Consider the following 27,488-nt stretch of genomic DNA (forward strand, 5'->3'; position numbering starts at 1 on the left):
GGGAAAAAGTAATGAAAGGTGAAACACAGGGACTGATTTTGACAAAGCAAGGTGAACAGGTGCTGTCATAATCAAGCTGCCAATAATGTGTACACCATAGATAATTTGTATTTTATGTTTTAACAGGAAATTGATGGGCAGGCCCTGTTGCTCCTTACCCTTCCCACTGTTCAAGAGTGCATGGACTTAAAATTGGGCCCTGCCATCAAACTTTGCCATCACATAGAGAGGATCAAGTTTGCTTTTTATGAACAATTTGCCAACTGAGAAAGACAACCAAAGTGGGCTGTATCTTTGAAGCACAAATGCAGCATATCCTTTGCTCTGCTTTACAAGTGGAGCTGAAATAGTCCTGGGGCTCTGGGCCCTGCAGGTGTCGGCTTGCTCTCTTTGCACTTTCAGGGAAGGAGGACCCACACTGAGGAAGCAAAAACTGCACAGAAGTGCTCTCCTGCCAGTGAAAATGTGGGCATCTCTTGTTCAGCAGATTGCAGTTTAAAAAAAATTAAGATTGTGAAGAAAAGACTCATATAAGAAGAATACACATTTCCACTGGTGTGGCCTGAAAACGAATAATCTAGGCTGCTGGAAAACACCCTTCTGGTTTTCTTTTTGTTCTTTCTGTTCCTTCCCATTGTAGATTGAACTTTGTTCTCTGCTTTCTCTTTCTTGGAAAGAGAGGACATAGCTTTAAGTCAGCACTGATTGGGGACTGAGCCTAAGGCACATCAGTGCTTCATTGTCATTGTGTTTTTAAACTTTTTAAAATTAAAACAGTTCATTTTGGGGATGATTATGTGGCTCTAGGGTTTTGAATGTACAGTCACACTTTGATCCATTTTAAAATCTATTCTTAGTTCCTTTGTTTTACTACCTCTGTTGATAATTGAGCTTATAGCCATATATGAGGTTTTTTGTATGATACCATTTTTAAACTACATGAACACTAAAACTATGACAGAAGTTGGAGGGAGGAAAAACACTGTTTGCTTTCTTAGAAGCATTGTGTGACACTTATACCAATTCTTTAACTGATGTGATCTAAGAACTCTGTCATTGTTTTCCATCTTGACCTCAGCTTGGGCTACCTGTTGCAAGTAGTATCGCAAAGATGGTTGCTATTTCAGTTGAAATGCTCTCTTCCCATTAGTTCTCAGAGAGACTTCGGTAGCTTTTCTTTTTGTTTGCTTTTTTCTACAGTTGTTTGTCTACTTTCATTCTGAGAGTCCTCATGTTGGTTAAAAATCAGCAGGTGTTCCCTGGACCCACAGGAAAGCCCATTTCCCCTTCTTTCGTGGTGTCTCCAGGCAGATAGTTTAGAAGCACAATAGAGAAAACGTGTTTTGGGGGTGATGTAGAGCATCAGGTTTCTGTGACGGTGTGTCCTCAGTGGCTGGGTGAAGATTAAAAGGTGGTTAGGATTCTAGAAATGTCTTTGCCTAGTCACGTGGACACTTTTCTTTGGTCAAACCTTTAGATCAAATGTAATCTACAGTCAATTCCCACTTACTAACTTGCTTTTCTTTTAGGTGTTTCTTTTAACCCAGCTCAAGTTGACATTAAACTGCAGATGAATTTTCACTTATGATTGCACTGCTAGCTACTATAGAGCAACAGCATTTGCTGTACTGTTCCAGCCATGGGGAATGAGGAAAGATACATACATAGGGGGTTCCTTTAAATGGTTTGCTTTGCTGAGTGGTTGTTTTTTTTTGTTTGTTTTTTGTTTTTTGTTGTTTTTAATTATCCTAGTCATTTAACCAGTCATTCCTCTTCAAGATTTGAAAATGTTTTAAAATCACAAATTGGGTAAATGCTAAACAGCTATACAAATATAAGGTAATATTACAAATTTAAACTGATGGAGATTTCTTTCCTTTTTTCCCTCCCCCACCCCACCTGTTTTTCTAGACCTTGTCAGACATTCTGTAGCCTGAATCCTCTCTTCATTCGACAATTTATGAACCATCTTAACTCAAGACCTCCAACCAAACCATGTATTAACACATCAACTCTTTGCCTAGATTACTACCAGATATACCTGGAAATAAGCTTCATTTAAGTAAAAGTTAGTATGTTTGAACTCATCAGAGAGCCAGGTTTTAAATTTTTGATTGAATCTATGCCCATGGGAGAGAAGCATATATAAGATACTTGGAAACAGTTAGCACTAAGTAGACAGAGGGGCAGATCTTGCGTAGTAATATTTCCTGAGAGCTTAGCAGTGAAGGCACTAAGGCAAATAGTTCCTTAGAGATCAGTGGAACGAAAAACACCCAGAATTAGTTAACATTGTTTTCTTATTTAAGAAAATGAGATTTTTTTTTCTAAGAGGGAATTTATCAAATGCAACACTGAGTATGTTACATTGTCTCTCTCTTGACTTCTTCAGAAACCATAGAATTTAGAACACCTCCTTTCACAGGTGAGGGGGACAAAGCCCCTGAAAGGTGAAACACACAGCCCTAAGTAGTAGTCTCTGATCAGGTAGAATCAGGCCCAACTATGATTATTCAAGCTCAGCTTTCTCCTAGAGAGAATGACTCTAAATTGGACAGATGATTAGGGTTTCCCTTAATAATATTTCCTGCATTCTCATACCAAGCTAATAGTTTATTAGGTAACTACATTAAAGAAGTATATACCCCCAGCTCCTACTCCCAGATGTCACATAAAAGAGGATAATTGAGAATTTGGCATAGGGCATTTTTTTTTTAAGTATAAAATTTAGACTCCATTCGCCTCATCATGTTTCTGGGGCTGGACTGGACAGCAGTGACAGGCTGAATCTTGTGATTCTGAAACAGATTTTAAGCCTGATAATAGCTCACCATGTTGGGGTAAAATTGTATGTTGCACATAGGTACATGAGATTGTTTTTCAAAGATATCAGCCTCTTAAATTTATGAGAGGTACATTGTAAGGGACTGCATTTGTCTAAATTTCACCTTCAGCTGGCCCCTAAGGTCAAAGTTTTCCGTAATCCATTTTTGATTCTGGATTGACAAGCTTGGAAACAGGTGACTGGGTTCTATCATCCTCCTGGACCTTAAAGTTGCCTGACCAGTATAAGCCTACTGCTTAGTGTTAATGTGTTAAGGAAACCTTTTATTGTACGTGAAGATTTGCCATGACGTTTTGACTATTTTGTGGGCTTGTGGGAATTATGCTATTTTCCTTTATAAACTACTTTCATCCCTCTTGTTTGAAGAAGAGTTGAGGAGGCTAATGCAGGGAATGTATTAATGGGGGCTTTTATCCTAAATGCCTTTGTTTAGTGATGTAGGTGGCTCCTAGCATCTACATTAAAGATATGAGGTCAGGGAAGGGTAGTTACCAACCTCTGGAAGAGATGGGCTTCTTGGGTAAATGTATTTAATTATGATAGAGGCAGACATAGAACAGTTCAAAACTTGGCCTTTACATGCTGCTTCTCCTGGAAGTAAAATTCTCACTGTGAGAGAGAGGACATTGGACCAAAGCTTCCTGAGGACTTGAATACATTTTACTTGTTCTCTTACACTGATTCGGTCACTGATACAGTACCTGAATACAGAGTAAAACCTTTAGGAGGCCCTAAGTTGAATAGGACTCAGAACCATCCCCCTCACTCAAGCCAAAAAGTATTTCTGGGTGATGCAGAGAACATCAGGGAATTGTAGGTAAGGTTTATCTAAATGGGGACATTGGGAAAACTATCGTAGTAGGCACTTACATTTACTTGGCATCTATCACCAAAGACTATTGATATTTAAGTCACCATGTGCTGGTTTGATTGATTCCCACAGATGCTCTGAGAAAGTTGTTAGGATCATAGCCTCAGCAGTGAAAATACACACTGGGTTTGAAGTCTGGTCCTGTATATTGGGGATGGTGTGTGTGTGTAAGTTCAAAAGTAGTCTGTATTATCAGTTGGCCTTACGAAAGTGAAGGAGAAGGCATCACTAACAAATGGAAGTATAAGTCTTGGAGGGGACTGGGTTCCCCCTTTAAAAATGTGAATGTCTGATCCTGCATCCACTGTAAGTAACCATGTGACATGCATGGTGCTGGCTCAGAAACCCTGTAGGACAGAGCCTCCTGCAAAAACAAAAAGAAATCAGTCACTTGCACACAAGTATAATTCTTCCTTGACTTTATTCACCTTACAGTGTTTTGCTAGTGAATTTTGATAATCCCCAGCCATTGTATGAGAATGTGCATACTTTGGAAATTTGAATTTATCTAAATAAGTCATCCGGGGACTTAGAGCTTTGGCAGAAGAGTTCTAAACTCCAAGCGCAGTCCAAACAGATCTAGTTCCAAGCCTGCTGACCTGGGGTTTCCTCTGCACTTGTTCCAGGTTACACAGGTAGTTCTGTTCCTGAGGGCAGCCTTAGGAGTGAAGTTACAGAAGGTGGTAGGCCATAAGTGCACTGGAGGTTGACTTTCTTGGATCTGGTGTTTCCAAAATCTTAGATTTTCACAAGAATCAGCAAAACCTAGAGTTAAGGTTGGGAGGATGGAGAAGTAAGCTTAAAACTCCCTCCCTTTGTGTCTTTTCTGACTTGACACACCATTTGGTTCCATCCTGGTGTCATAATCTATCACAGAGGACTGTCTTAAAAGGGAAAGAAGCCACAGCCTTGCTGGACACATCTTTTTAACACCAGTAGTTAAGTGTGGACCTGGAGCCCTGGGAGACAATGGTGTCGGACTATCTCTGGAGTCAGCTGATGATGCTGGCTAGTGAAATGAAGCTCCCGTTTCTAATGGGGGTGCCTATTCTCAGGATGTGTGAAAACACAGTCCTAAGTGTTTCTCCATGTATTAGTTAATCTAACTGCATGCCTAGCTTGGCAGAATGGACATGGGCAAATGGTGCTGAAAGGATGAGGGTAGGTCTTTTGGGCAAATTAAATTACAAAGCGGATGACTGAGGGAGGTTACAAAGTTAAAACTGGGCAGTTCCTTTGCTCATTTTGCAAGAAGTCTCTAGGGAAGTGTAGTTTGAATGTTTCTCTTGAGATTTTAAAATGTGCATTTCTTTTCCTCTTCTTTTCTTCTTCTTTTTTTTTTTTTTTTTTTTTTTTTTTTTGGTTGAATATTCTAAAGACAATCAGGCCTGCCAGGGCAAGACTTCTGGCTGGTTCCAGCACTGTCCTTGGGCCTTTTTCTAATACTAGCTTCTTGGAACTGATGCACTTTGTTTAATGTGTGTTGTCCTTTTTTTTTTTTTTTTTTTAGCTGCTTGTTTGGAACAAAATGAAATGCATATTGCATTGTATCCCCCCTGCTTGCTGTTTTTCTCTTAATTTTAAAAGTTATGCATTGAGGATAAAGTATACTTAAGGAGAAACATACACAAGAATACCTATTAAAATAACTTCCATCAAGTTTGATGGTATAACTTCTAAGGATTAAAAAAAATATTTTGGATGAATATTTTGTTTAGGCCTTAGGATTCCTCCATATCTGGATGTGCAGAGCACTGCTTTGTCAAAAAATTCATTTTTTAGTTCTGTGTGCAATTTTCCTTGAACTGTCTGTGTCTTCAAGCAATTAATAATCTCCTTATGCCCAGCCAATCTCATCTGCTTTAAGTACATATCCTCTTGTTTGATTCTCCCCGAACGTGGACTGTAACTGTTGAGCATACCCATGAGGGACCTTCTTAGATTTAAAGACAGTAAAGCAATTTTCCCATACCTATTTATTTTCTAAACTTGATTTTCTGTATTTTCCCATGGTCAATACTTGTGGAGAGTTTTAAATTTTTATAAATTAAACATTAATTTAATTTAAAAAGCATTTTGTTGCATGCTCTCTGTGCCCAGCACTATGTTGGATTCAAGGGTGAATAAAAATCAGTTCCTTCCCTCAGAAGGCTCACACACAGCTGGGAGAGAGAGGTATGTATGCCCGTCTAATTTAGCAGTCTGAAAAGTCCTAGTGGAACAGCACACAAGGTAATGTGGATGCACGGTGGGGAGAGGGAGGTCAGGCAGGCCTTGAGGCATGAGTAGCAGTTCACAGAGCAGGGAAAAGGGAACAGCATTCCATGCAGCTAGAATCCCACATAAAGGCACAGAAGCATGGAAGGTGTGTTATAAGAGAACTGCTGGAGAATTGGCTCCAGGGAACCAATAGCATTTTTGTTCTCCTGATAATCAAGTTAATATTTCTTGGTTAATGAAACCTTTTGGATAGCATTTAACCCTTTTATGTAGTTGGAATTTCTTTTTATAATTGGAATTTCTTCGTGGTTATCTTCAGGGAAAATTTCCTGGGATATGGTATTTATTATACAACAAATGTATCCCAGTGTCTACTGGAATAATAAATACCGTGAGGGCACCGGCATTAAGTGGATGCTGCAGTAAGGTCAGGAGCTTGAGGGCACCAACAAAAGATGTCTGGAGAGGATGCTGAGAGGGTAGATGACAGAATGGGGACTAGCGGCCACGGTAGAGGCAGAGAGCAGGTTCCAAGGAGTGAGAAAGGGTTAGGTGAGAGTAAATTGTGTGTGAAGGGAAGGAGGCTCTGGAGACTGATAACCAAGAACTTGGTTTTCTTTTATAAATCATGTTCAAAATGAACGAGATGGGGATATGTTAACATATTTACGGTATAAACCCTGTATATTTTGAAGTGAAGGCGACTGAATTGAAATATCCGTTTAAATTAGGCTTAGTAGGGGAAAAGTCCATTAGGGGCCTGAATAATGATTCTAAGATAAATAAGTCTTTGGCCAGGATATTAGTACTAACAAGGGAAGTACAAGGACGCCAAACGTCTGGATTAGAAGGAATCTGTGTGCAGATTGTTTTCCTCAACGACCTGCTTCAGAGAAATCCAGCCTTATTGCCGAAAATGCAGACTATTGGCCACCGACTCAAAACAACTGATTTGGAATCTGAAGGTGGAATCCTGGATCATTTATAATAATTATGCAGGTGATAAGGGCTTTATCTTCGGGGGGGAAAGAATTTAGTTACAGACCTTCCCTGTTCCTGCCCTCTGGACCTGAGCTCGGAATCCCAGGGCCCTTACTCCCTTCGGCACAGCCAGGCTCACCTGGTCTGTTACCTGTAATCTGGACCACGGCCCCGCCCCCTCACCGGGCCGGGGCCCCGCCCCTCTGGCGGGGGGAGAGCGGGAGAGGCCAAGGCCCGCCCCCACGCCGGGCCGAGCCAATCAGGCGCTGCGATCTCAGACGTCGGGTTACGCGCCGTGCCGAGTCGGCCGTGGGGCGGAGATACCGGCTCCCGGCTCGGACTCGGGGTTCGGCGGCGCGGCTCCCGCAGCCAGCGAGGCCGGGCGGGCGGGCGGTGGCGCCCAGCGCCCCTCGCCAGGCCCGCCATGCAGGGCCCCGCCGGGAACGCGAGCCGCGCACTGCCAGGCGGGCCGTCCTCCACCGTCGCGTCCGGGGCCGGCCGCTGTGAGAGCGGCGCGCTCATGCACAGTTTCGGCATCTTCCTGCAGGGGCTGCTCGGCGTCGTGGCCTTCAGCACGTTGATGCGTGAGTCCGAGACCCCCGCCCCTCCTGAGGCCTTGCGCCACGAGCCCGCGGGCCCTGCCCGGCCTCGGGGACCCTCCTCCCTGAGGAGTTCAGGCCTTGGGGACCCGGGCCCTTTGGCGGGAGGTGTCCTCCTCCCGCGAGCCCAGGCTGAGCATTTCCAGACGATGGGGAGCTCTGGCCCCCAACCCAGGATCCTGAGCCCCTCGCCTTATCGCTGCAGTCTCTAGCCAGGGGTCACCCATGCTCCGCTCCTACTACCCGCGCACACCTGTCTTCTGAGATTCCCTTCTCCAACCGTGTCATTGCGAATGAAAGCTACCTCACTTTCCAGCTTGCGGCCATGACCCCCCCCGGTGGCATATTCCCTTCTGCCAGATCTTAAAGGCTCTTCTTAGCCTCCACTTCGCACTTTGAATCCGCATCCCTAAATGCCCAGTCTGATTCTGAGCTTTCTTCTTCACCTTCACTCCTCCAAGATTTACTCCCGTTCTCATGTAAAGCCTGCCACCTTGCAGTATGTGGCTTATTAGGCCGTGCATTCGGTTCCCAGTACTATCCCCACTCTCGACATCCCTACCCCGACCCCTCCCGCCCCGTCCCTTCTCAGTTTAATTTTCTGTTTTGGTCGGAGCAGGACCCACCCAGACTGCCTTCTTCCCCACATCTCCGTTTTCCTCTCCTCTTCCTAAACAGGCCCACCTTTTCCGTCTCTGTCCCAAGCTTTCCTAATTAAGTTGTATCTCGTCTCCCCTGGCAGTTTCCTTTCCCAACCCACTCCACCTCCCCCCCAATCACTTTTATTTGTATTTCAAGTATCCTTCCTTTCCATAAGACTTGGGCAATTTAGGAGCTTAAAGGAGAAGGAGACTCAAGAGTCCGAGGAGGTCTCAGAATCCTTGTGTTAAGTCACCAGTGACCCTTCCTTGAGAGTTTCATGATGAGGAAGAAAGCCCCAGATGGCCCTTCTGGAAAACAAGAAGTTCCAGTGTGTTATGTGTGCCACATGGTGAGGGGTTATGTTGTTTTCTTAGTGCATCCTTCCCTTTATTAGAAGTAACAAGAAACTTCAGTTGGCTTTTAGGCCTAGTGCCCCTGTGATTGCATTTTAGGGGAAGGAAGGGTTATAACTATTTTTACAGAGGCATTAATTCCAAAATGACAAGTTCTCAAAACTTCCCCACTGTGCTCACATGGGCAGAGTGGGAAGTTCCTGCAGGAAGTATGCTTCTTGGCATTCGTGAAGGATCCCGCAGCTGGGTGCATGTGTCTTGTAGGGTCCAGTAGCTGGAGTTACAACTTTGCTTGTTTATGACGTGGGACTTGTTTTGGTCAATTCTCCCAGGCTTTAGGTAACCCCAAAGAAGCTATTATTGGACACCACTTTTTTTCTGGTTGCCTGGCCTTCAGAAGTCTTGTAACAGGTCCCAGGCTGTATATGTTTGCTACTTTTTCTCTCCTTTTCAGTCTTTATTTGCCTTGCTATTTTCCCTGCTGAACAAATACTCACTTGTTCCCACAGTAATAATTTGTGCCAGCTTAGCCAAAATCAGCTGCTGATTTGGGTGCATGGACTGTATGTGTGTGTTTTCGAGACATTGTGCGTGGGTCTGCACTCCCCTCCCCACTTCTCTCTCCTCCAGCTGGCCTTTCTTTCTCTCTGAATGAACTCTAGGCTTAGTTTTTATCTGTTCCCTAACTTAAGATTTCTTAGCATATCCCTGGCTGTTTTCATGGGTTTGATGCTGATGGCCCAACTTATTCCCTAGGGCTTGATAGGTGTGATTCAGAGAAGGAAATGTGATTATGACGGGGCAGAGTTGCTCACAGCTGAGAAGTGTGCCGAGTTGAATGTGTTCAGAGTGACGGTGCTAGTCCTGACAGTCTTCAGGGACAATCCCTTTAATCTTCAGTGAGAGCACAAGTGCAAATCTTGCTGTGGTCGGTATTTTCTGTATGCAAAGACAGGACTAGGAAGTGGTCTCTTGCTCAGTGTAAGGCTAGATGTGGAGGGAACTTGTGGCGATGGGTAGTAGGTCCTGGGACAGTGATGAATAGGGGTGTTAGGGAGGTGAGTTGGAAAGGCTAGAACTATGCCTGCCCTGGACACTGACATGGGGTTGAGCCCTATTCCCCCACCTAGGAGCAGACAGCAGGTCAGGGAGAATCCCACTAACTGGGATCCTTTCTCATCTCTTAAACTTGTTCTGATGAAGTAGGACAGTGGGGCTTTTCCATTTTGCACTGCTGGGAAGAAAAGAAAATCTCTAAGGAGCTGCTTTACATTTTGGAATGGACTTTGTGGGGAAAGGGAAGAGGATGGAGGTGGTCTCCAGGAAGTGTACCTGCAAGCTGTTTGGCTTTGTCTGGGCTTTTGGTCTTCCCAGTCACAGCACCTGTTCCTCAGTCTGGCAGAGCTGCTGTCAGGAGTGCCAGGCTCCCAGACAAGACTGTTCACTTGTAGCCCTTGAGGGAGGTCTGGGTTTGTTAAAGTTAGGCCACTCCATTCCGTTGTTAGTTTCATCAAGTATGTCTTAAATACCAGTCATCTCTCCTGAGCAGTTGAAACTAACAGTCCCTGTGTCCTCTTTGGAATCTCAGTCTTTTCCCTTCCAGGCATTTTCGTTCCCCTGGGCAGTGGGCTCGTACACTTCCGACACTTACTCAGTTTTGAAAACAGCAGATACTGTTCTGTTTTCCTGTTGGACCAGCTCTGTTCTATAAGATAGACCCATTTTTCTGCCAGACAGGCCGTGTAGTATTTATCATCACTTAACATCCTGATTTCGGTGAATCCTCAGACCGCTGCCTTTATGTTTCTTTTTCTACCCAAATAATCACTTTTTTCTCCATTTACAAGTTGCTGTGTTTTGTTTTTATTTTTTTTATTGAAGTGTAGTTGATTTACAATGTTGTGTTCATTTCTGTTGTACAAAGTTGCTGTGTTTTTTACCTGGAGATAAAGGCTCTTACACATCATATATCTCAGGAGAGGATTTTGATTCTCAGGGTTTCTTATCCTGGCACTTGGTTCACTGTGTGTGGATTTTCAGATATCTCAGTCCAGGCAGTTGAGAGTTGGTATGCAGGTTGATATATCTAGCTGATTCTTTATGCTACATAAACATACAGACTATTACAGGCCACTGTCCGTGGGCATGTCCCAGTGTCAGCTTCACCTTGTTCAGGTGGTGAGCTTTCGAGAGGCTTCAGCTAAGGTACCCTTTGTGTGTAAGGAAAGCCCAAAAAACCCAGAGGAAAGCTTATAAAGAGACTCTCCCCTCTGGGTTTTCTAGAATGTCATTTGAAAGGCATTGGGTGTCTAAGTAGAAAGAAATGCTTTAAGTGAGGGACCTTTGTCATGATCTCCGTGCCAAGCGGTTCTCTTGCTTTGGTGGCTTTATCAATAGTCTCTTGATTCCACGAAGTCACAGCAGACAGAGCCAAGCTATCCTGGAGCTTGTAAACTGTCCCAGCGCTGGTCAGTGGCTCAGCCGTCAGCCAGAAGTCAGTGTTGGCCAGTATGTGTGCTGCCATTTGTGGTTGTTTACTCTCAGGACCTGTGAAGGCAAACTCAAGCCCCCTTCACCATGAACCATCAGTCCTGGGCTGAAGTGTGGATAGAATTGGCTTTTAACAAAACAAGCATTTTGAGAGCTCAGGATAAATCTACCTATCTATTTTCATGTTACAGATTTGAGGATTAGCCAGCTGGGAGAAGGTGTCAGTGTTTTACAAGAACACTGCTGTTCTTGAGAAATGATAGCTTTTTTCCTGAGGCCCCAAAGTAACATCACAAACCAGTCAACCCAGCTTTGAAACCTTAATCTCAAGTAAGAGTCCCTGCTGTTTTCTCCCGTGGTGAACTGGCCTCCCTCTGTGTTCTGCACAGACATGTTCTTGTTGGGACAGCCTTTCCTGGGATCACCTCTCTCCACCTCATCCCAGTTTTTATCTTTAAAAATGTCAGCAATACAGAAAAGCTGAAAAATAATGCAGTGAATACCTATCTGTCCTCCACCTAGATTCAGAAATTGTTCACATTTTGCCACATTTATCTCTGTATACTTTTTTGGGTGGGGACAGGGGGAGGCTGATGCATTTGAAAGTAAGTTGCAGCCAACATCACACTTTATCCCTAAAAACATCAGTTATCTCCTAAGAATAAGGACAGCTTTCTGCATAACCAGTTTTGTGATCACACCTAAGAAAATTTATAACTCTACAGTATCATTCCAATCCATATTCCCACTTCCCCAGATGTCACAGGAGTTTGTTTTTTAAATATGCTCTGATCAAGGTCTACACATTGCATTTGGTAATCTCTCCTAAACACACACGCAAACACACACTTTTTTTTTTAAACACTGCCTTTTGAAGAGTCCTGGTCAGTTGTCATGTACAGTGTCCCACCTCCTGGAGCCGTCTGGGTGTTGCCTTATGGCGTTTAGGTGGTTTCTCTGACCCCTGTACTTCCTGAGTTTGGTCTGGAGAAGCTGTTAGATTCTAATGACCTTTTTTTTTTTTTACACCGAGAGCACTCCGTGAGCCGCACTGTGTGCTTCGTATCACACTGTTCCAGGTGGCACGTGACATCAGGCAGTCCCACTATTAGTGATAATTAATAAGGCTGATTACTGGGCTGAGGAGGCAGGACTCCAACTCTCTCCCTTGTAAATGTACATTTTCCACTTTGCAATTAATGATTATCTTTGTGGTGGTGATACTTTGAGATCTTGTCAACATTCTGTCCATCAGTAACTTTTCACTCCTGGTTAGCTAATGAGACCCAGTGATGGCTGAAATGGAGCTGGAGCTTGTGGGCCTGGCACTTAACACACACTTAATAAATGTCGCTTTCCTTTTCTGCCCACTGAGTGCCAGCCAAAACACAGGCAGAACATCCCTTTTCTGTCCCTGGCTGGTCTTGTGTCCACAGGGGAAAGGAATGTGGCCGACATTAGCCCAGTGGCTGGTTAGGGAGTTTTGAATTTTAGAAAGTTTTCAGGTTTTCTAAATGCTGACTTTTGTGGTAGCATTTATCCATAACGGTGACTTACTTCTTTATTTATAATAAAACTTCTTTAATTTGGAATGAAATCAGAGCAAGGGGAAGCTGTCTGAGTTATGGGACAATCTGAGTTGTAGAATAAAGCAATGAAATGCATTTTTTAGCCTTTTAAATACCTCTGTTTGTCAAATGTTGCCCTGTAAGGGCCTGCCAAGCCTCTGCTGCTTTAATGATCCTGCATTTAAAATCCTTTGCAATTAGTATAACATTTGCATGAAGATGAAGTCCTATGAAGGAGATTTACAAGTGGTTAGAAATAGCAGGATGCCTGGCTCTGGAACCGATCGACCTGGCTGTCATTTCTGCTTCTGCCAGCCCCCAAATTTCTTGAAGCTTTGGTGTTCTCCCCAGCAAGATGGGGATGATGATTTTTCTGAAACTGCAGGGATTAGAAAGATTGTCTGTAAGGAAGCTGGGTCAGTGTCAGGCACACGTTGGGCCCTCTGTAGTGTGTGTGTGTGTGTGTGTGTGTGTGTGTGTAGGCGGTGGTGAGTGGGTGTCATCACCTCATTGTTATTACAGCATCTGCATTCATGAGTTCAGTTGGAGAACGTTTCACTAGTGCTTGAGTAGCTTGTTTTCTGAACTAGGTTAAACATTTCCCTTTCTATCTTATTTGCTCAACATCTTTACCTTTAACCCTCTTCTCTTAGACCGTGTAATAGTAAAAGAAAGAAACAAACAAAAGTAACCCAACCAGTGTAGCCATTGTCAATTCCAAATTAGCATGCACCCAAACCAGGTGGCTTTTGGTGTAAGTAAGAATCTCCTTCCTTCACCTGACCCTTCCTTGTGTTTTTGCCTGCAGAGTCTCACATGGGCCTTGAGAGAACAGTGAGTGGACTGGCGCAGCCCACTTATAGGTGATGAACCCGCATCTGAGTGCCTGGCTTCACTGGCCCCAGGTCCCGTGGTAGTGGCTGGTGGCACCGTCCACTCCAGCCAGCTTTCCTGCCACTAGCTCTTTACTGAGTCCCTAGTGTGCTGTCTCTTGTCCTCAGTACTTGACGTGCTTCACAGGAACCTGGGAAAGAGGGGTTATTTTCATTTTACAAACAGAGACAGTGAGCAGGTGAAGTGTCTAGCACAGGGTCCCAGTCGGTTGGTACAGAGCTGAGATGTCAGCCTGTCCCTCAGATCCCAGTCGTCCTTAGCCACTTTTTCACCCGTTTCCACAGATATACTTCTGATTACTCTGTATAGCTGGCTACTTCATCTCATTTTTTTTTTCTATTTGAACAATTCTGATTTTCTTTCTTAATAATTATTTTTTATGTCCAGAGACAGTCTGGTACCTCAGACTGATTTGTGGCTATTGATAACATTAAACATATAAATTTGAAATGACCTACCAATCATTTCATGCATGTGTGAGTGACATCGTAGGTTTGCTTTTCTGGCCTAGGTCTTTGTGCAGGTTTTCCCTGGCTGTGTGGGGATGTTGATCCCACCCTGGGACTGAGGTCCAGTGTCTGAGGTAGAGCCTCACAGAGCAGCAGGGGTGGGTGTACCTGAGTCCATTCAGTAACTGTGAGGAGGGATTTCCAGGGCCCTCAGTGGTTTTAGGTTACCTGCTAGTTTTCACAGAATTTGTTTCCCTGGTGCTCTTTGACTGTAAGGATAGTAGTTAATATTCTTAAGAGGTAGGGATGGCCCTTAAGAGTGACCCTTCTCTTCATATTTGCATAGAAGTGGTCCATGTGCCTCTTTTATTAGGTCATTCCACTACTAGGAAGTTGTTCATCTAACCCAAGATTTTTCAGCTTGACACCACTGACACCTTGAGCCAGATAATTCTTTGTACTGGGGGCTGTCCTGTGCATTGTAGGATGTTTTGCAGCATCTCTGGCCTCTACCCACTGGATGCCAGTAGCTCCCCACCCACTCCTCCCATCGTCCATTGTGACAACTCAGACTATTTCTAGACATTGCCCAGTGCTCCCTAGGGGAGGAAAATCACCCCTGTTGAGAACTATGTTTGTTCAGTTTGTGGATTAGTCGGCAGACTCTCATATGATCTCTAGCAGAACAGATCAGAAGGTCAGTATGTTGCCCAGAAGGATGAGAACAGTGAACTGTCAGGATCTGGGTGCCAAGCATGGTGCTGGGTGCTACCTTGTTAAAGAAGAGCCGAGACCTAGTCCCCCATCCTTGAGGGGCTCACAGTTGGAGTGGGCTGCAGGCATGCTGACAGATTATTCCGGTGCAATGTGAGGAGGACTGAAGATGCTTGAAGACACTTGAAAGTCAGGAGAGGGATTCTGCCAGGAGACCTGGGGAAGTGCCCTGAGGAAGCACTGGTAAATCACAGCACTTTAGGTGAAGGAGATATGAGGGGCTCTCGACAGAGGTGAGGGCAAAGGTCCATGTAGGAGGCCATGGGTGTGGCCATCGGTTCTGGCGACTGGAGAGTGTGCGGCCAGAGGCTCCCAGGGCAAGAGGCAGTGTAGGGATTCGAGAGCCTTCTCTTTCAATGGTGGTACTAGGGATTGAACCCAGGACCTTGTGCGTGCTAAGCATGCGCACTACCACTAAGCTATACCTACTCAAGCCTCAAGCCTTCTTTATTCAATTTCAGGCCTATTTTCTACAGCTTGCACTTAAAAGGATGGTAAGTTAAATTAATGGATGGCAAGTCAGGTTCTGCATTTACCTCAGACTCCTTTTGGATTGTTTCTTTGAGAACCTTTGTTTTAAAGCAGTTTCATCACGTCCCTTTAGATGTCATAGGGTCCCCCTGGGAAAGGCCTGCTGTTTGTGTCTTTGGGGCTGCAGGAGTATAAGTGGGGACCCAGTGACCTCCTCCCAGCCTGCATCCTGTTGGCATTGCCTCCTGAGGTAGGCGGTGTGACAGGAACGGCTGGCCGCTGGGTGCCAGGCCTTGTGTGTAGCCTAGCTAGTCCTTGGCCACCCTGAGCAGTGGGTGCTCATGTTATCTCCATCTCATAGAAAAGTTCAGGGAGGTTGAGTGACCTGCCCAAGGTCACACAGCCAAGTGAGTGGTAGAGCCAGACCGTGTTGCTCTGGAGACACTGTTTTCAGCTAATGAGGGAAGCAGCCGCTTGTTGTCACCTGGCTCCCGTTGACGGTCGCCACACTCCACTGGAGTGCAGAGGAAGTGGAGGTGCTTCCACCGTGGGTTTTTGGTTCAGCCTCGGTTGTGAGCAGCTGTCCGTTGTGGTCACAGAGACTAACGCCCAGGTGGACGAATCCTGGGAACCTCCAGCCTCTCGCTCTGTGAGCGTGGCTCCAGGCTGTGGTGGAGCTGGGCTGTGCTGAAGAACATCTCCTCTGAGAGCTCCAGCCATCAGCACAGCACATTCTAGAACTCCTGCACCGTCACAGCAGGATTGTCAGCCCCAGAAATGGCCTTGCCCGTGAGAAGAGGGCTTCTCGCTTGAGTTACCACAGTCCCATCTTCCCATCCGACATGGCCTCCCCTGTGTCCTCTCCGTGGTGAGGGGCATTTTGCGCCGGAGCCAGTTCCCCGAGCCGCTCTGTTGGGGGGAGGGGGGCGGCGGCAGGAGCTGGCGAGGCCGGGCCTTCCCAGGGCGCCGAGTCCCACGGGGGCGGCGGGGAGGAAGGGTCGCTCAGCCAGTGTTTTCCTGGGCTCTAAAATTTCTTCTAAAGGCTTGGTGTCGAGTATCTGTGGTTTTCCCTGTCACCAACAAGTGACGGGTGTCAAGAACTTTCGTGCTTTTCCTTTGTTTTAATCCTTCACGGTGCGGCTGTATGCACGGTAGGCTGGGACACGTCAGGACCAACCTGCGTTTTCATGTGTTCACCTTTCTCAGGGTGCTTTACTCCCCGCCCAGCTTTTGTTCCTGGGCTTTTCCCGCCTCTGAAGTGCATCAGTGTTCTTCGTGGGCTTTTCTGTTTTCTGAGGAAACGTTTTCACTCAATAACATGAAAAATGATGCAGAGAGACGAGGCAGTGACAACGCCTGGGTTAAAGGACACAAGCTGAGCGGCAGTCCTGTAGAAAGAGATGAACCTTGCGCACCACGCCTCCTCCAGCCCCGGCTGCATGAACGCCTTGGTCCAGGTGACATCAGAGTAGGGAAGTAGTTTTCAGTCTGGGCAGCGGGTTGGAGCTAAAATGTTTGCAGGTTGTTCCAGCAAGCACGGCCGCCTGCACCCACGTGTGTGCCTAGTCTGCACATGGAGCCGAGACTCACTAGGCGCTCCCTTGACCTGACGTGCAGCACACATGGGCTGCTCCTGTCTGGCCTGGGTTTGCTGTTGGGGATTCCAGGCAGCAGATCTGAGGACTGCAAGTCGACTGTTTCCACCACTTCCCCACCCTCAGTCTGAGCTCGGGAGCCGCCTGGGATCCAGAAGCACAGGAAATGCTGGTGATGAGAGGCAGGTGTTGGGGTCCTGCAGGCACAGTGCAGGGAGGCTCAAATGAACCTGTCAAGAGTCCTCCCTATTTCTTTTGTTTTTGTTTTTGTTTTTTTTTAACTGGTGAGCAGATTTTATTTTTGCGGCAAGAATGCAGGACAATGGAAGATTTATCTTTAAACTGGGCTCTCAGTGGCGAGGTGACTCCCGTCCTGAAGAGGGCTGAGGCATCCTAAATTTCAAGAGGTCCAGGTTGAGATCTAAGATGCTGTAGTCATGATGCTGGAGATTCTTGTGGGTGATGGTGTCAGATGGCTCAATGGGTAGGGCCATTTGCGGCGACCTGTAGAGTCCTTTTTGGTGGACTTTGCTTCTTGGGATCCGGTGGCAGTCCATTTTCATTCTTTCCTGATTCTGCAGAGAGAGAAACTGTAGAGCAAGTCCTCAAAATACTTGTGCTTCTAGCATGATCTTCAGCGCCCCAGCTCATCCTTGCCGCAGCAGAAAGGAGGCCACCATGGCTGCGACTTGGTGAGGGCCGGGCTCCTCTCTGGTTTTACAGTTCTGTCCCCAAATTGCTCTGTGAGAAATTTCATCAGTTACTGGGAAAAAAAAAAAAAAAAATCTAATTCTCTTACATGAAATTAGAGTAAACAGGAATGTTAAATTGCCTCTCAGTCCACTTAGCAAAAACAAATACTGGTTTGTTTTTCTTAACGTATGTTTAAATGAATAATTTACCAATAACCAAAATGGGTAGAAATCTCCAGAAAAACATCAAACAAACACTGTAGTCTTGCTGAGGGCCTGCCTGAGTTTGCTGCTGCGGCTGGGACAAGTGTCCTGGGCACAGCCATTTCACAGTGACCTTGTTCTCCCAGCAGTGGAGGTTCTCTGGCTGGGTCAGTGTGGACCTGACTCAGGCTGATTTTGAGGCATGCAGGCGAGGAGAGATGGGGTCCGGGGGTGCTATCTGACCCTGCTCACAACAGATGAGCCACCAAACTGTACCAGGAGCTCCTGGGTCCTTGCTTCCACTGGCCATGGCTGCCAGTGGTGTTATGTGGTGGGTCCTTCTTTGCCTGGGACTATGGTGGGGTCCTGGTGTCCTGAAGGACAGCCAGGTTCCTGCTCCTGGTGCCTTCATCCTCCTTTTCTGAGATCTTGCTGTGCTGTGGACATTGTAGCCACCACGATCTGCCCTGCAGCCCGGGCCAAGGGAAACAGCCATGATAACAGACCCTGTGCTGCGGGAGGATGCCACCTGCTGCTCTTCTCTCATCCCCTATACCTGCCAGACCTGTCCCCGCTTCCTCACTCTTACCACAGTCCTCTTTCCCCTAAATACTTTTCCTTCTCCTCCCCACGTGCTCTGCATCTTGCAAGAAGCACCCTCTAATGATCTTAGCCCATACTGCTCTCCTTTGAAGCTATAGGACATGCAGTCTGTCCTGTACAAGTTAGGCCTCTGCATGGCTCTGCTCCTCACTCAGCTGGGCTGGATTGGCTGCCAGGCTGGTAGCTGGCGGTCTGGCTGGGTGCTTGAGGTCACCACAACTTTAGACAATTTGTCAAGCTGGAACAGCTGGTCATCCTTTCTTTGTCTTCTTATTGATGCTTTTATAGAATTCAAGCCAGAATGTCCTAGATTGGGTTTGTCTGATGTTGTCTCATGATTATATCCAGATAATATGTTTTGGTAAGGATGCTACATTAGTGATGATGGGACTGCCTCAGTGTGTCAGACCCAGAGGCAGCTGGTGTTGGTTTATACCAGCATTGGTGGTGTTCCCTGACAACTTGGGTAAGGTGGTTCCTCCAGGCCACTGTGAAGTTAACCCTTTTCCCTTGTAATTAATAGGTAAATTGTGGGCAGATGTTTTGAGACCATGTAAAAATGTAGGATCTGTTTTCAGTCTTCCTTGTAAAGCCTCCTCTGGTTGGGAGGTCAGAGCCACAGGTTCTGAAGGTGCTTTGGATCTGGTGACAATACCGAGTCACATTTGTAGGGTGATTATTACATGCTGAGCCCTGTTAGTGCCTTACTCATTTACTTCTCACATTAGCCACATGAGGTGGGTACTCATGTTTTTCTATTTTATACCTGGAGAAACTGAGGCACAGAGAGGTTAAGTGAATTGTTTAATGTTGCAGTGGCCATTCAGCGGAATTCTGGAATTCATACCAGATGGGTCTCACTCCAGTGCTGGGGCTTTCCAGGGCTGTGTGTGCAGTGTTCACATGCAGTTCGTGACTCAGAGATATTGCCCCTTTCACCTCTGTGGGCTTCCCATCTCCTGTGTATCTGGAGTTCTTCAACACCATTTGGTTCTCCTTGTCCCTCATCTGCTTGGTTTTTCAACAAGAGCATCATTACGATCATTTTTTAGGCATAATAAGTGGACCAGGAAGAAGCCCAAGGTTTTTCATTTTGAGACAGGAATCCAGTAGGGCTTGTCATTGAAGCCGGAGGAATCTTTCCTATGTGGATAAATTTAACATTTGAGCCTGTGCAGAAGTAGATGAAGAGGTTTTTGCCAATGAAAGGGCCACTGGTATAGAACTCACCCTTCTCTCAGCAATCAAAAAACAGACCACAATATCATGAAACAGCTGTTTGCAGAAACTGGACAACAAGCAGCTCAAGAAAATAATGAAGTGAGCCCTCTGGTCTTCCCTCCCACTTTCTGCTGGATGCAATTTCCAGATCTCAGAATAGTGAGGAGCAACACAAGCAGAGCCTGGCAGCCTTGCTGAGTTTAGAAGACAAAGTTGAAGAAGCCAAAGCAGTTAGAATTTTCAGGGACAGTGTGGAGAAAAAAGAGCTATGTAGAAGAAAAGCTCAAGACATTTGTTCAAGGGTCTCCTCAAGTCCTTTCCTAGACAATAATCTGTGCGTGCATAGGTGAAACTCAGGCAAAGGGGAGAACAGTGCTGGGAATCTATGAGCCAAATTATTTAGCATGGGGAGAGGTTTTTATTTCCAGTTGGAGTGAGAGACTTTGTTGAACACCAGGGGCATTTGGAAGACACCTCAAAAGAGTCACGTCTTATCTAGCCCTAGAGGAAGGGGTACATAGTTTAAAAACAAGCCTGATATCATATATAGAAACTGAGTAGAAATATAAATCACAGATCTAGATGTAGAAGTAAAAACTATAATACTTCTAGAAGAAAACCTAAGAGAAAATCTTTGTGACCTTGGGACAGGCAAAGATTTCTTACAATACAAAAAGCTTGAACCATTAACAAAAAAGATAATTGGAGTTCATCTAAAATGAGCATTTCTGGCCTTCAACTATAAAGAAAACGAAAAGGTAAGCCACAGACTGGGAAAAAAAAAATTTGCAGTATGAATATCTGACAAAGCACTTCCATCCAGAATATGTAAAGAATGCTTACAATTCAGTAAAAAGACAAACAGTGCCATATAAAAATAGGCGAAGAATCTGAATAGACATTTCTCTAAAGAAGATACACAAATGACCAATAAGCACATGAAAAAATGTTCAATATCATTAGTCATCAAGGAAATGCAAATTAAACAAGATGCCACTGTACACCCACAAGAATGACTAAAATTTTAAAAATTGACAATACCAAGAGTTGAAGAGTATGTGAACTTTGGAACTCTTACAACACTGCTAGCAGAAATATAAAATGGTACAACCACTTTGGAAAACTGTTCAAAAGTTTCTTACAAAGAAAATTACCTCTATCATACAACCTAGCAATTTCTAAGAGAAAAGAAAACATATGTCCCACAAAAGGGCTTTCATAGCAACTTTATTCATAATTACCCCAAACTGGAAACAGTCCAAGTGTCCATCAACACATGAGTGGATAAACAAATTGTGGTATATTCCTACAGTGGAATACATATTAGTAGCTAAAAGGAATGAGCTACTGATACACAAAACAACATGGTTGAGTATGCTGAGCAAAAGAATCCAGATAAAAAGAATACATACCATATGACTCCATTTGTATGAAATTCCAGAAACCAAAATTCTTATCTATACTGACAGAAAGCAGATTAGTGATTGCCTTGGGGTGGTAGAATTGGGACCAACTGCAAAGGGACATGCGACTTTTTGGGGTGATGGAAATTACTATATCCTGATTGTAGTTAAGGGTGCACACTTCAAAACTCATTGAACTGTGAATTTCATATGGGTGCACTTTTGGTATGAAAATTATACCTCAAAATTTGTTTTAAAAAGAAAGGAAAGAAAAGACTTAAAATGATCAAGTTGTTCTACAAACATAACTGCCTGGCTAAACACACTTCAGGACTCATTAAAGGAAGACTATTAAATCCAAATACTTTGACAGTGTAGCAATCATAATGTATAGCATCTAATCAAAAAATTACTAGATATGTGAAGAAGCGGAAATTGTGACCTATGCTCAAGAGAAAAATCAGTCGATTTAAATAGACCAAGAAATTACAGAGATGATAGAATCACCAGAAAAAGAGTATACAACAGTTATGATCAATATGCTGAAGATTTTAAAGAAAAACTGGGTCATGATGAGGAACACAATGGAAGATATAAAAATGAACCAAGTGGAATGTCTAGAACTTAAAATACAATTTCTGAAGAATTGACTGGATGGACTTAACAGGAAATTAGACTCTATGGAAGAATAGATTAGTGAAATTGAAAATATAGCAACAGATGCTTTGCAAATTGAAGACATACCAAAAAAATGAATAGAGCCTCAGTGACTCATGTGAAAATATCAAAGGTCAACATATAATTGGATTTCTAGAAGCGGTAGGAAGAGGAGAAGAGATAGTAAAAATATTTGAGGAGTAATGCTGAACATTTCCCAAAGTTGATGAAAATTATAAACAACACAGATGCGAGAAGTTTAATAAACCCCAAGCAGGATAAACACACTAAGCCACATGATAATCAAATTGCTGAAAAACAATGATTAAAAAAAATTTGTAAAAGCAACAAGAGGAAAAGAGACATTATATGCAGGGAAATAAACATAAGAACTAATACAGACTTTTCATCAAATTATTCAAGCCAGAAGACAATGAAACAACATCTTAAAAGTGCTGAAAGTAAAAACCTGTCAACCTAGGATTTTATATCCAGGGGGAAATACCTATTATAAATGAAGGCAGAAAAAAATAGATGATGCTTCCTTACCCAAAGCAAGTGGCTCCAGTCCTTACATACTGCCATAGCAACTCAGCTCCCAGGCCCTTTTACAAGTTTTGTCATCTTTAGCTATAATCTCCAGACTTAAATCCGATGGTAGCAAATTACACAAATTGGGGGGAAACTGAGTTATTTTCCTAACTTTAAGAATTACTGCCACCATATTAACAACAAGCAGTGCAGCAATGTGGCTTTGGGCTCCTGGAGGCCATGATGGGAAATCGTGTGATCCCAGTGCCTCCTCTTTATTGTTGGATCCTCTGCCCTCCCCTGCTCTGCTGAGGCATGCACTGAGTGCCAGGCTCTAAGCCCTCCCTGGTGCCCATCCAGGGCATTATTTGGGTCCATGCTGCCCTTGTCAGTAGACTTCTAAACACTGAGAGGGCACCTCCTGGTCTGGGTGAGTGAGAAACTGAATTGAGCTTCAAACACCTTGGTTGTTAAAGTAGAATAGGGGAAGGGAACGCTCCTGTAGGGATGAGCAGAAACACTGATCAGTGCATCTATTACCTTGTTCTTTTTTCTTGCCTTGGAGGCTGCTAGCCAGCTAGGTCAGCAGAGAGCATGAGAGTGTCAGCTAAGACTAGATTGAAAAGTAAAGCAACAGCTTCAAGTTCCCCCTTGAAAGGTTCATCTGTTGCACGTTCACTAAAAATTTCCTGAGGACTTAGAATGGCAAATGTGGCTGCCAGCCTCCAGACAGACCCCTGTGATCCCAACTCCTGGTGGTCATGCCCTTGTGTAGTCCTCTCCCACGCTGTACCAGGATTAGTCTAAGTGACCAGTAGACTATGGCAGAAGTGATGGTGTGTCGCTTCTGAGAGTAAGCTGTTAGAGACTGCAGCTTTCGTCTTGGGTGTGCTCGCTCATTTGCTCCCTTCTGGATCGGTCATTCTGGGGAAACCCAGCTGCCGTGTCTTGAGGACCCTCAGGTAGTCCTGTGGAGAGTCCTGAGGGCTCCAGCCAGCAGCCGTGCTTGTGAGCCTTCTCAGAAGCCTATCCTCCAGCCCCAGTCAAGGCTTCAGTTGGTTTGTAAGTTTGTAAGTCTTACAAGAGACCATGAGCCAGAAGAGCTAGCTAAGCTGATAGTAAATATTCATCGTTTTAAGCCACTAAGTTGTGGAAGAATTTGTTGCACAGCAGTACGTAACTAATATAGTGAAAGTGAATACAAGAAAACTTAGGAGACTTGATTCCTATTCTCTAAGAATCTGTGATCTATTTTAGGAAGACAGATCACTTAAATCAGTAACTAACGATGCCAGGCTTGTATGCTGAGTGGCCAGAGAAGGTTGATTCGGGTATATCTACGTATTGGGTAGATAAGTGAGCACTTACTGATTGGATTTCATCTTGGTGGGCAGGGCTGCCAGAATCCCACAGAGTGTGCTTAGAGCTCCACTGTTCCTTCTGAGCTCTCAAAGGTGGTTGAAACAGGCTTAGAGACACCAGCGTGCATCTCAGCTAAGATGGAAGTTGGCTGCTGCCTCAGTCTAAAAGGCCTCAGAGAGGCAGTTTGTCATACAGGCAGACCTCAGAGATATTGCAGGTTCAGTTTCAGACCACAGCAGTAAAGTGAATATGGCGATTAAGTGAGTCACACAAACTTTTTGGTTTCCCAGTGTGTATAAAAGTTATGTATACACTATACTATAGCTGATTAAGTGTGCAATAGTATTGTCTTTAAAAATGTACATACCTTAATTAAAACATACTTTATTGCTGAAAATGCTATCACCTGAGCCTTCAGTGAGTTGTAATCTTTTTGCTGGTGGAGGGTGTTGCCTCAGTGTTGATGGCTGCTGACTGATCAGGGTGGAGGTTGCTGAAGGTGGGGGGGGCGGCTGTGGCAATTTCTTCAAACAAGAAAACAATGAAGTTTGCTGCCCTGATTGACTCTTCCTTCCACTTGAACACTTAGAAGCCTCTGTAGGGTTATTAATTATTGGCCTAACTTCAATATTGGTGTGATTCAGGGAATAGGGAGGCCTGAGGAGAGAGAGAGATGGGGGAATGGCTGGTTGGTGGAGCAGTCAGAATGCACATGACATTTATCAGTTAAGTTTGCCATCTTATATGTATTCTGCTCATGGCCCCTCAAAACAATGACAGCAGTAACTTCACAGATCACAGATCACCATAGCAAATATAATAATAATTTTAAAATTGAAATATTGAGGAAATTACCAAAATGTGATACAGAAACACGAAGTGAGCAAATGCAATTGGAAAAATGTCACTGACTTTTCTCGACAGAAGGTTGCCACGCACCTTCAGTTTGTAAAGAATGAGGTATCTGTGAAGCACGGCAGAGAAAGGTCTGCCTGGATTCTTTTATTTGCCTTGCCTTTAGCAAGCCAGCTTATTTGCTCACTGCTTGTATTTCAACTGGTAGGAAATCAAAGTTTCTACATTTCACACTGGATTGTTGATACAAGATACATTTCAGGCTAATTTGCTGTATAATGAGCCTTGGAGTTATGTGTGGGAGTCAAACAGCAGCTAATAATTGAAGTGAAGCCTGCTCATTCTGTGCACGGGGACTTTTACACATTGTCAGTCTTTTCAGTACCTTTTTTGTAAGGAGGCAGTGGCTGGATCTTCCTTTTCCTTCCTCTTTCAAAGAGGAGCTCAAATCTCAGTGCAAAGGGAGAGGAAGCACTTGAGTTCTGACTCGTATACAGTATAGAGCTTTGTTAGATAGTCTGTTTGTATAGAATCTTGTTCACTGCCCTGAACGCTCAGTAAATCTTACCCCAGCCACCTGCTCTTCCTTAGGCACAGTCAGTACTACCCTGTCTCTTGTTTGAGGTCGTTTGGTCATTTCTGGAGTGAGTAAGTGGGTCCTGTGCTTGCCCACTCACATCAGGGGTTCAGCCTCTCACTCCTCTTGTACAGAGTCGGGTGTGGTAAGATGCCTAGCTGAGTTTCCTGCAGGTAGCTTGGTTGACAAGCAAGCCCAAAGGCAGCATTTTCCCAGCACTGTTGCTGGGTTGGAGAGTGTCGGGACAGGTAGGCAGGCCCGACCTGGGCCCTACGCCTCCCTTTTCCCCCAAGGTCTCATGAATTGTGCCTGGCCTTTCTGATCAGGACCTGGCATAGGCAGGCCTGTCTCAAAAGAGAAGTAGTAGGGCCACAGCCTGCTGTTTCTCTTGGGTTGGTTTATGTTCATTCTAGACTTTTAGGAAGGCTGGAACCAAGGAGGATGCAGTTGTGAGACAACCCCAGAACATCACCAGACAGTTACTTCTCCAAAACACAGGATGCTCAGGCAGTTTCCCTTCGCTGCCTGAGGTGTGGTTCGTGGCCCTTGAGGAAAGAGATGGAGGCCGACTTCCCTTTCACCTTTCTTTTCAACCAAGCTGTCAGCCTAACCTTCGTCCCTGAGGCCACTCACTCTCCATCCTCACAGTAGGAAAAGGGATGCAGAAAAACTCGATGGCACCTCTCATGACCACCATGCCACGTGATGTGAGTTTTTCCAGCACCCTCATGGAAGGGAAATTGGAGGGATGGATCCCAGTAGATAGACGAGCAGAGAGAGCACTGGGAGTTCAGGAGTCCTAATTTGATTCAGTCTCGCCTTTCCTAGGGCAGCCTGGGGCTCCCGGTCCTGATGGTCGTGGTTTATTGATGTTGTCTCTCCCCCTGTCCTGGAGGACACATCTGTCATTTGTCACTCCTTCCTATCACCCAGGCCACCTGTTCTTCCTAAGTGGAGGAGAGGCGAAAACAGCTGTGAAGGGAACCCAGGGTGCCCAGAGCACCTGTCAGACTGCTCTGGATGTGATTCCCACTGCAGCCAAGGAGGACTTACAGATATTTTAGCTCATAGGGGACTGATGACTTCTTCACTTAAGGTGCCAAGGCTCCCTGGGTTCAAGCTATTATTGTAAAGTTAAGGCTTCCTCGGCTGCTCTCTGCTGCCCTGCCACCTGATTCCCAGGCTTTGGGACTGAGGAAATGAACTCTGCTGCTTCTGTTCTGCTCAGATTCTGGTTGGTTATGCAACCTGTATTGAAAAAGAGAAGACTCTGGGTGCCAACTGCCCTGAGTTGAGAAGCTAGGGAAAAGGTCTTAAATGTAGTCTTTAACTGGTTTCAAGACAACAGCCGATCTTCTACTAATTTTTCTGCTAAGGGTGCTAATTAATTAACTTCTGTCAATAAAATTCGAAGGTGACACCCCAGTGCATTCTCAGAGGAAGAGTCGTCCACTGGGTAAATGCATGGGACTCTCACAAAGCAGCACCCCTTATTTGCACAGGCAGTGGGAACCTCTTTGGAGTCTGGCTAGCCGCCACTCTGGTGGCAGCCCCAGCAGCTCCCTCTGATGGTACAGCAAGTGCCACATTGGCTCTTGTCTGTTCTTCTCAACAGGTGAGATGAGGCCTTTTGAAACACTAGGGAACTGGTCATTGGAACACCAGGTTTTCCTCCTCTTTATGTAGCTTTGTAAAAGCCAGTTTCTCTTGGGTTTAGATGTATACCCTTGGAAAAGCAGTGGAGGTTTCTATCCAATGCTGTCAGTACACAAGTGCATTTAGGGAGGCTGTCAGGACAACCAGGTAGCCGAGTGCGTGTCATCCAAAGGGAGGACTCCTGGACCAGGGAATGGAGGAGGAGGTACATCTGGGAGCCGAGGGTTCCCAGACCAGGGACAGCAGTGGTAAAGCTGGGAATGTAGGGTTCCAGGACCAGGGAACAGCAGCGGTATGGCCTGGTGGTCAGGTGCATGGGCTCTGGCATTGAGCTGCCGGAATTTGAGCCCTGGTCTCTCATGACCACCATGCCACATTGTGATAGTCTTTCCAGTGCTGTGTGACTTCCTCCCAGGTGACTTTATCCCTCTGAGATTGTTTCTTGTCCTCAAAATGAAGGAGGTGATTCCCTGTCTTAATGGGTTATTAGGACAATTAAGTGAGACAAGGTGCTTAGCCTGGTGGTGCCGGGTAAGTGTCAGTTGCTGAGGCCCACCTTGGCTCACCAGCCTCTGTAGTAGATGATCCTGGGGAGGTGGGCCAGTTCACACCATATCGTCAGTTACTTGAATTGGAAAAATACTGGTAACTTAATCTGAGACTCCATGTGCGGTAGAACTGGAGGGATTGAAGAGCTTGCCTGGGACTTCCCATCAGGTCAGAGGCTGAGCCGGGGCTAGAACCCAGTGTCCTGCCTCTCAGGCCTCAGTTCTTTTCCCACCACCACTCAGCTCAGTCTTGCTTCTGTTTCTTTGCCTCCTCACATCTCCCTGACACATGTGCTGATGCTCATTGGTTTGTGCAGGGCATTTGTTCTAGAGTGTGGCTGAGAAAAGGAGCTCTTCTTGTGAACCGACCTTCCTAACCATGCCACTTGGCTGTGACAGCCTCAGAGCACCGAGCCCAGGCAGCAGT

The 27,488-nt window shown here is 45.2% G+C and overlaps 2 protein-coding genes and 1 pseudogene across 12 annotated transcripts in view; 2 read left to right on the plus strand and 1 right to left on the minus strand.

The window, feature by feature from the left end:
- SFMBT1 (Scm like with four mbt domains 1) overlaps nucleotides 1-5,222 on the plus strand; it is a 102,349-nt gene extending 97,127 nt beyond the window's left edge. For all 10 annotated transcript variants that reach the window (XM_064496447.1, XM_064496448.1, XM_064496446.1 and 7 more), the window contains one exon: nucleotides 127-5,222. In XM_064496447.1, coding sequence (XP_064352517.1) covers nucleotides 127-267 — 141 coding nt within the window. In that variant the 3' untranslated portion in view covers nucleotides 268-5,222. The remainder of the gene's footprint in view (nucleotides 1-126) is intronic.
- A 1,989-nt stretch (nucleotides 5,223-7,211) lies between these two features.
- Nucleotides 7,212-27,488, plus strand: part of LOC105093287 (store-operated calcium entry regulator STIMATE) — a 54,867-nt gene continuing 34,590 nt past the window's right edge. The window contains exon 1 of one of the 2 annotated variants that reach the window (XM_010985135.3): nucleotides 7,212-7,501. In XM_010985135.3, the coding sequence (XP_010983437.2) occupies nucleotides 7,342-7,501 (160 nt within the window). In that variant the 5' untranslated portion in view covers nucleotides 7,212-7,341. The remainder of the gene's footprint in view (nucleotides 7,502-27,488) is intronic. The other variant, XM_064496469.1, reaches the window with a different exon arrangement.
- On the minus strand, nucleotides 17,103-17,474 carry LOC135323310 (NADH dehydrogenase [ubiquinone] flavoprotein 3, mitochondrial-like; annotated as a pseudogene).

The sequence above is a fragment of the Camelus dromedarius genome, chromosome 17, assembly GCF_036321535.1.
Source record: "Camelus dromedarius isolate mCamDro1 chromosome 17, mCamDro1.pat, whole genome shotgun sequence".
In the NCBI taxonomy this organism is placed as follows: Eukaryota; Metazoa; Chordata; class Mammalia; order Artiodactyla; family Camelidae; genus Camelus; species Camelus dromedarius.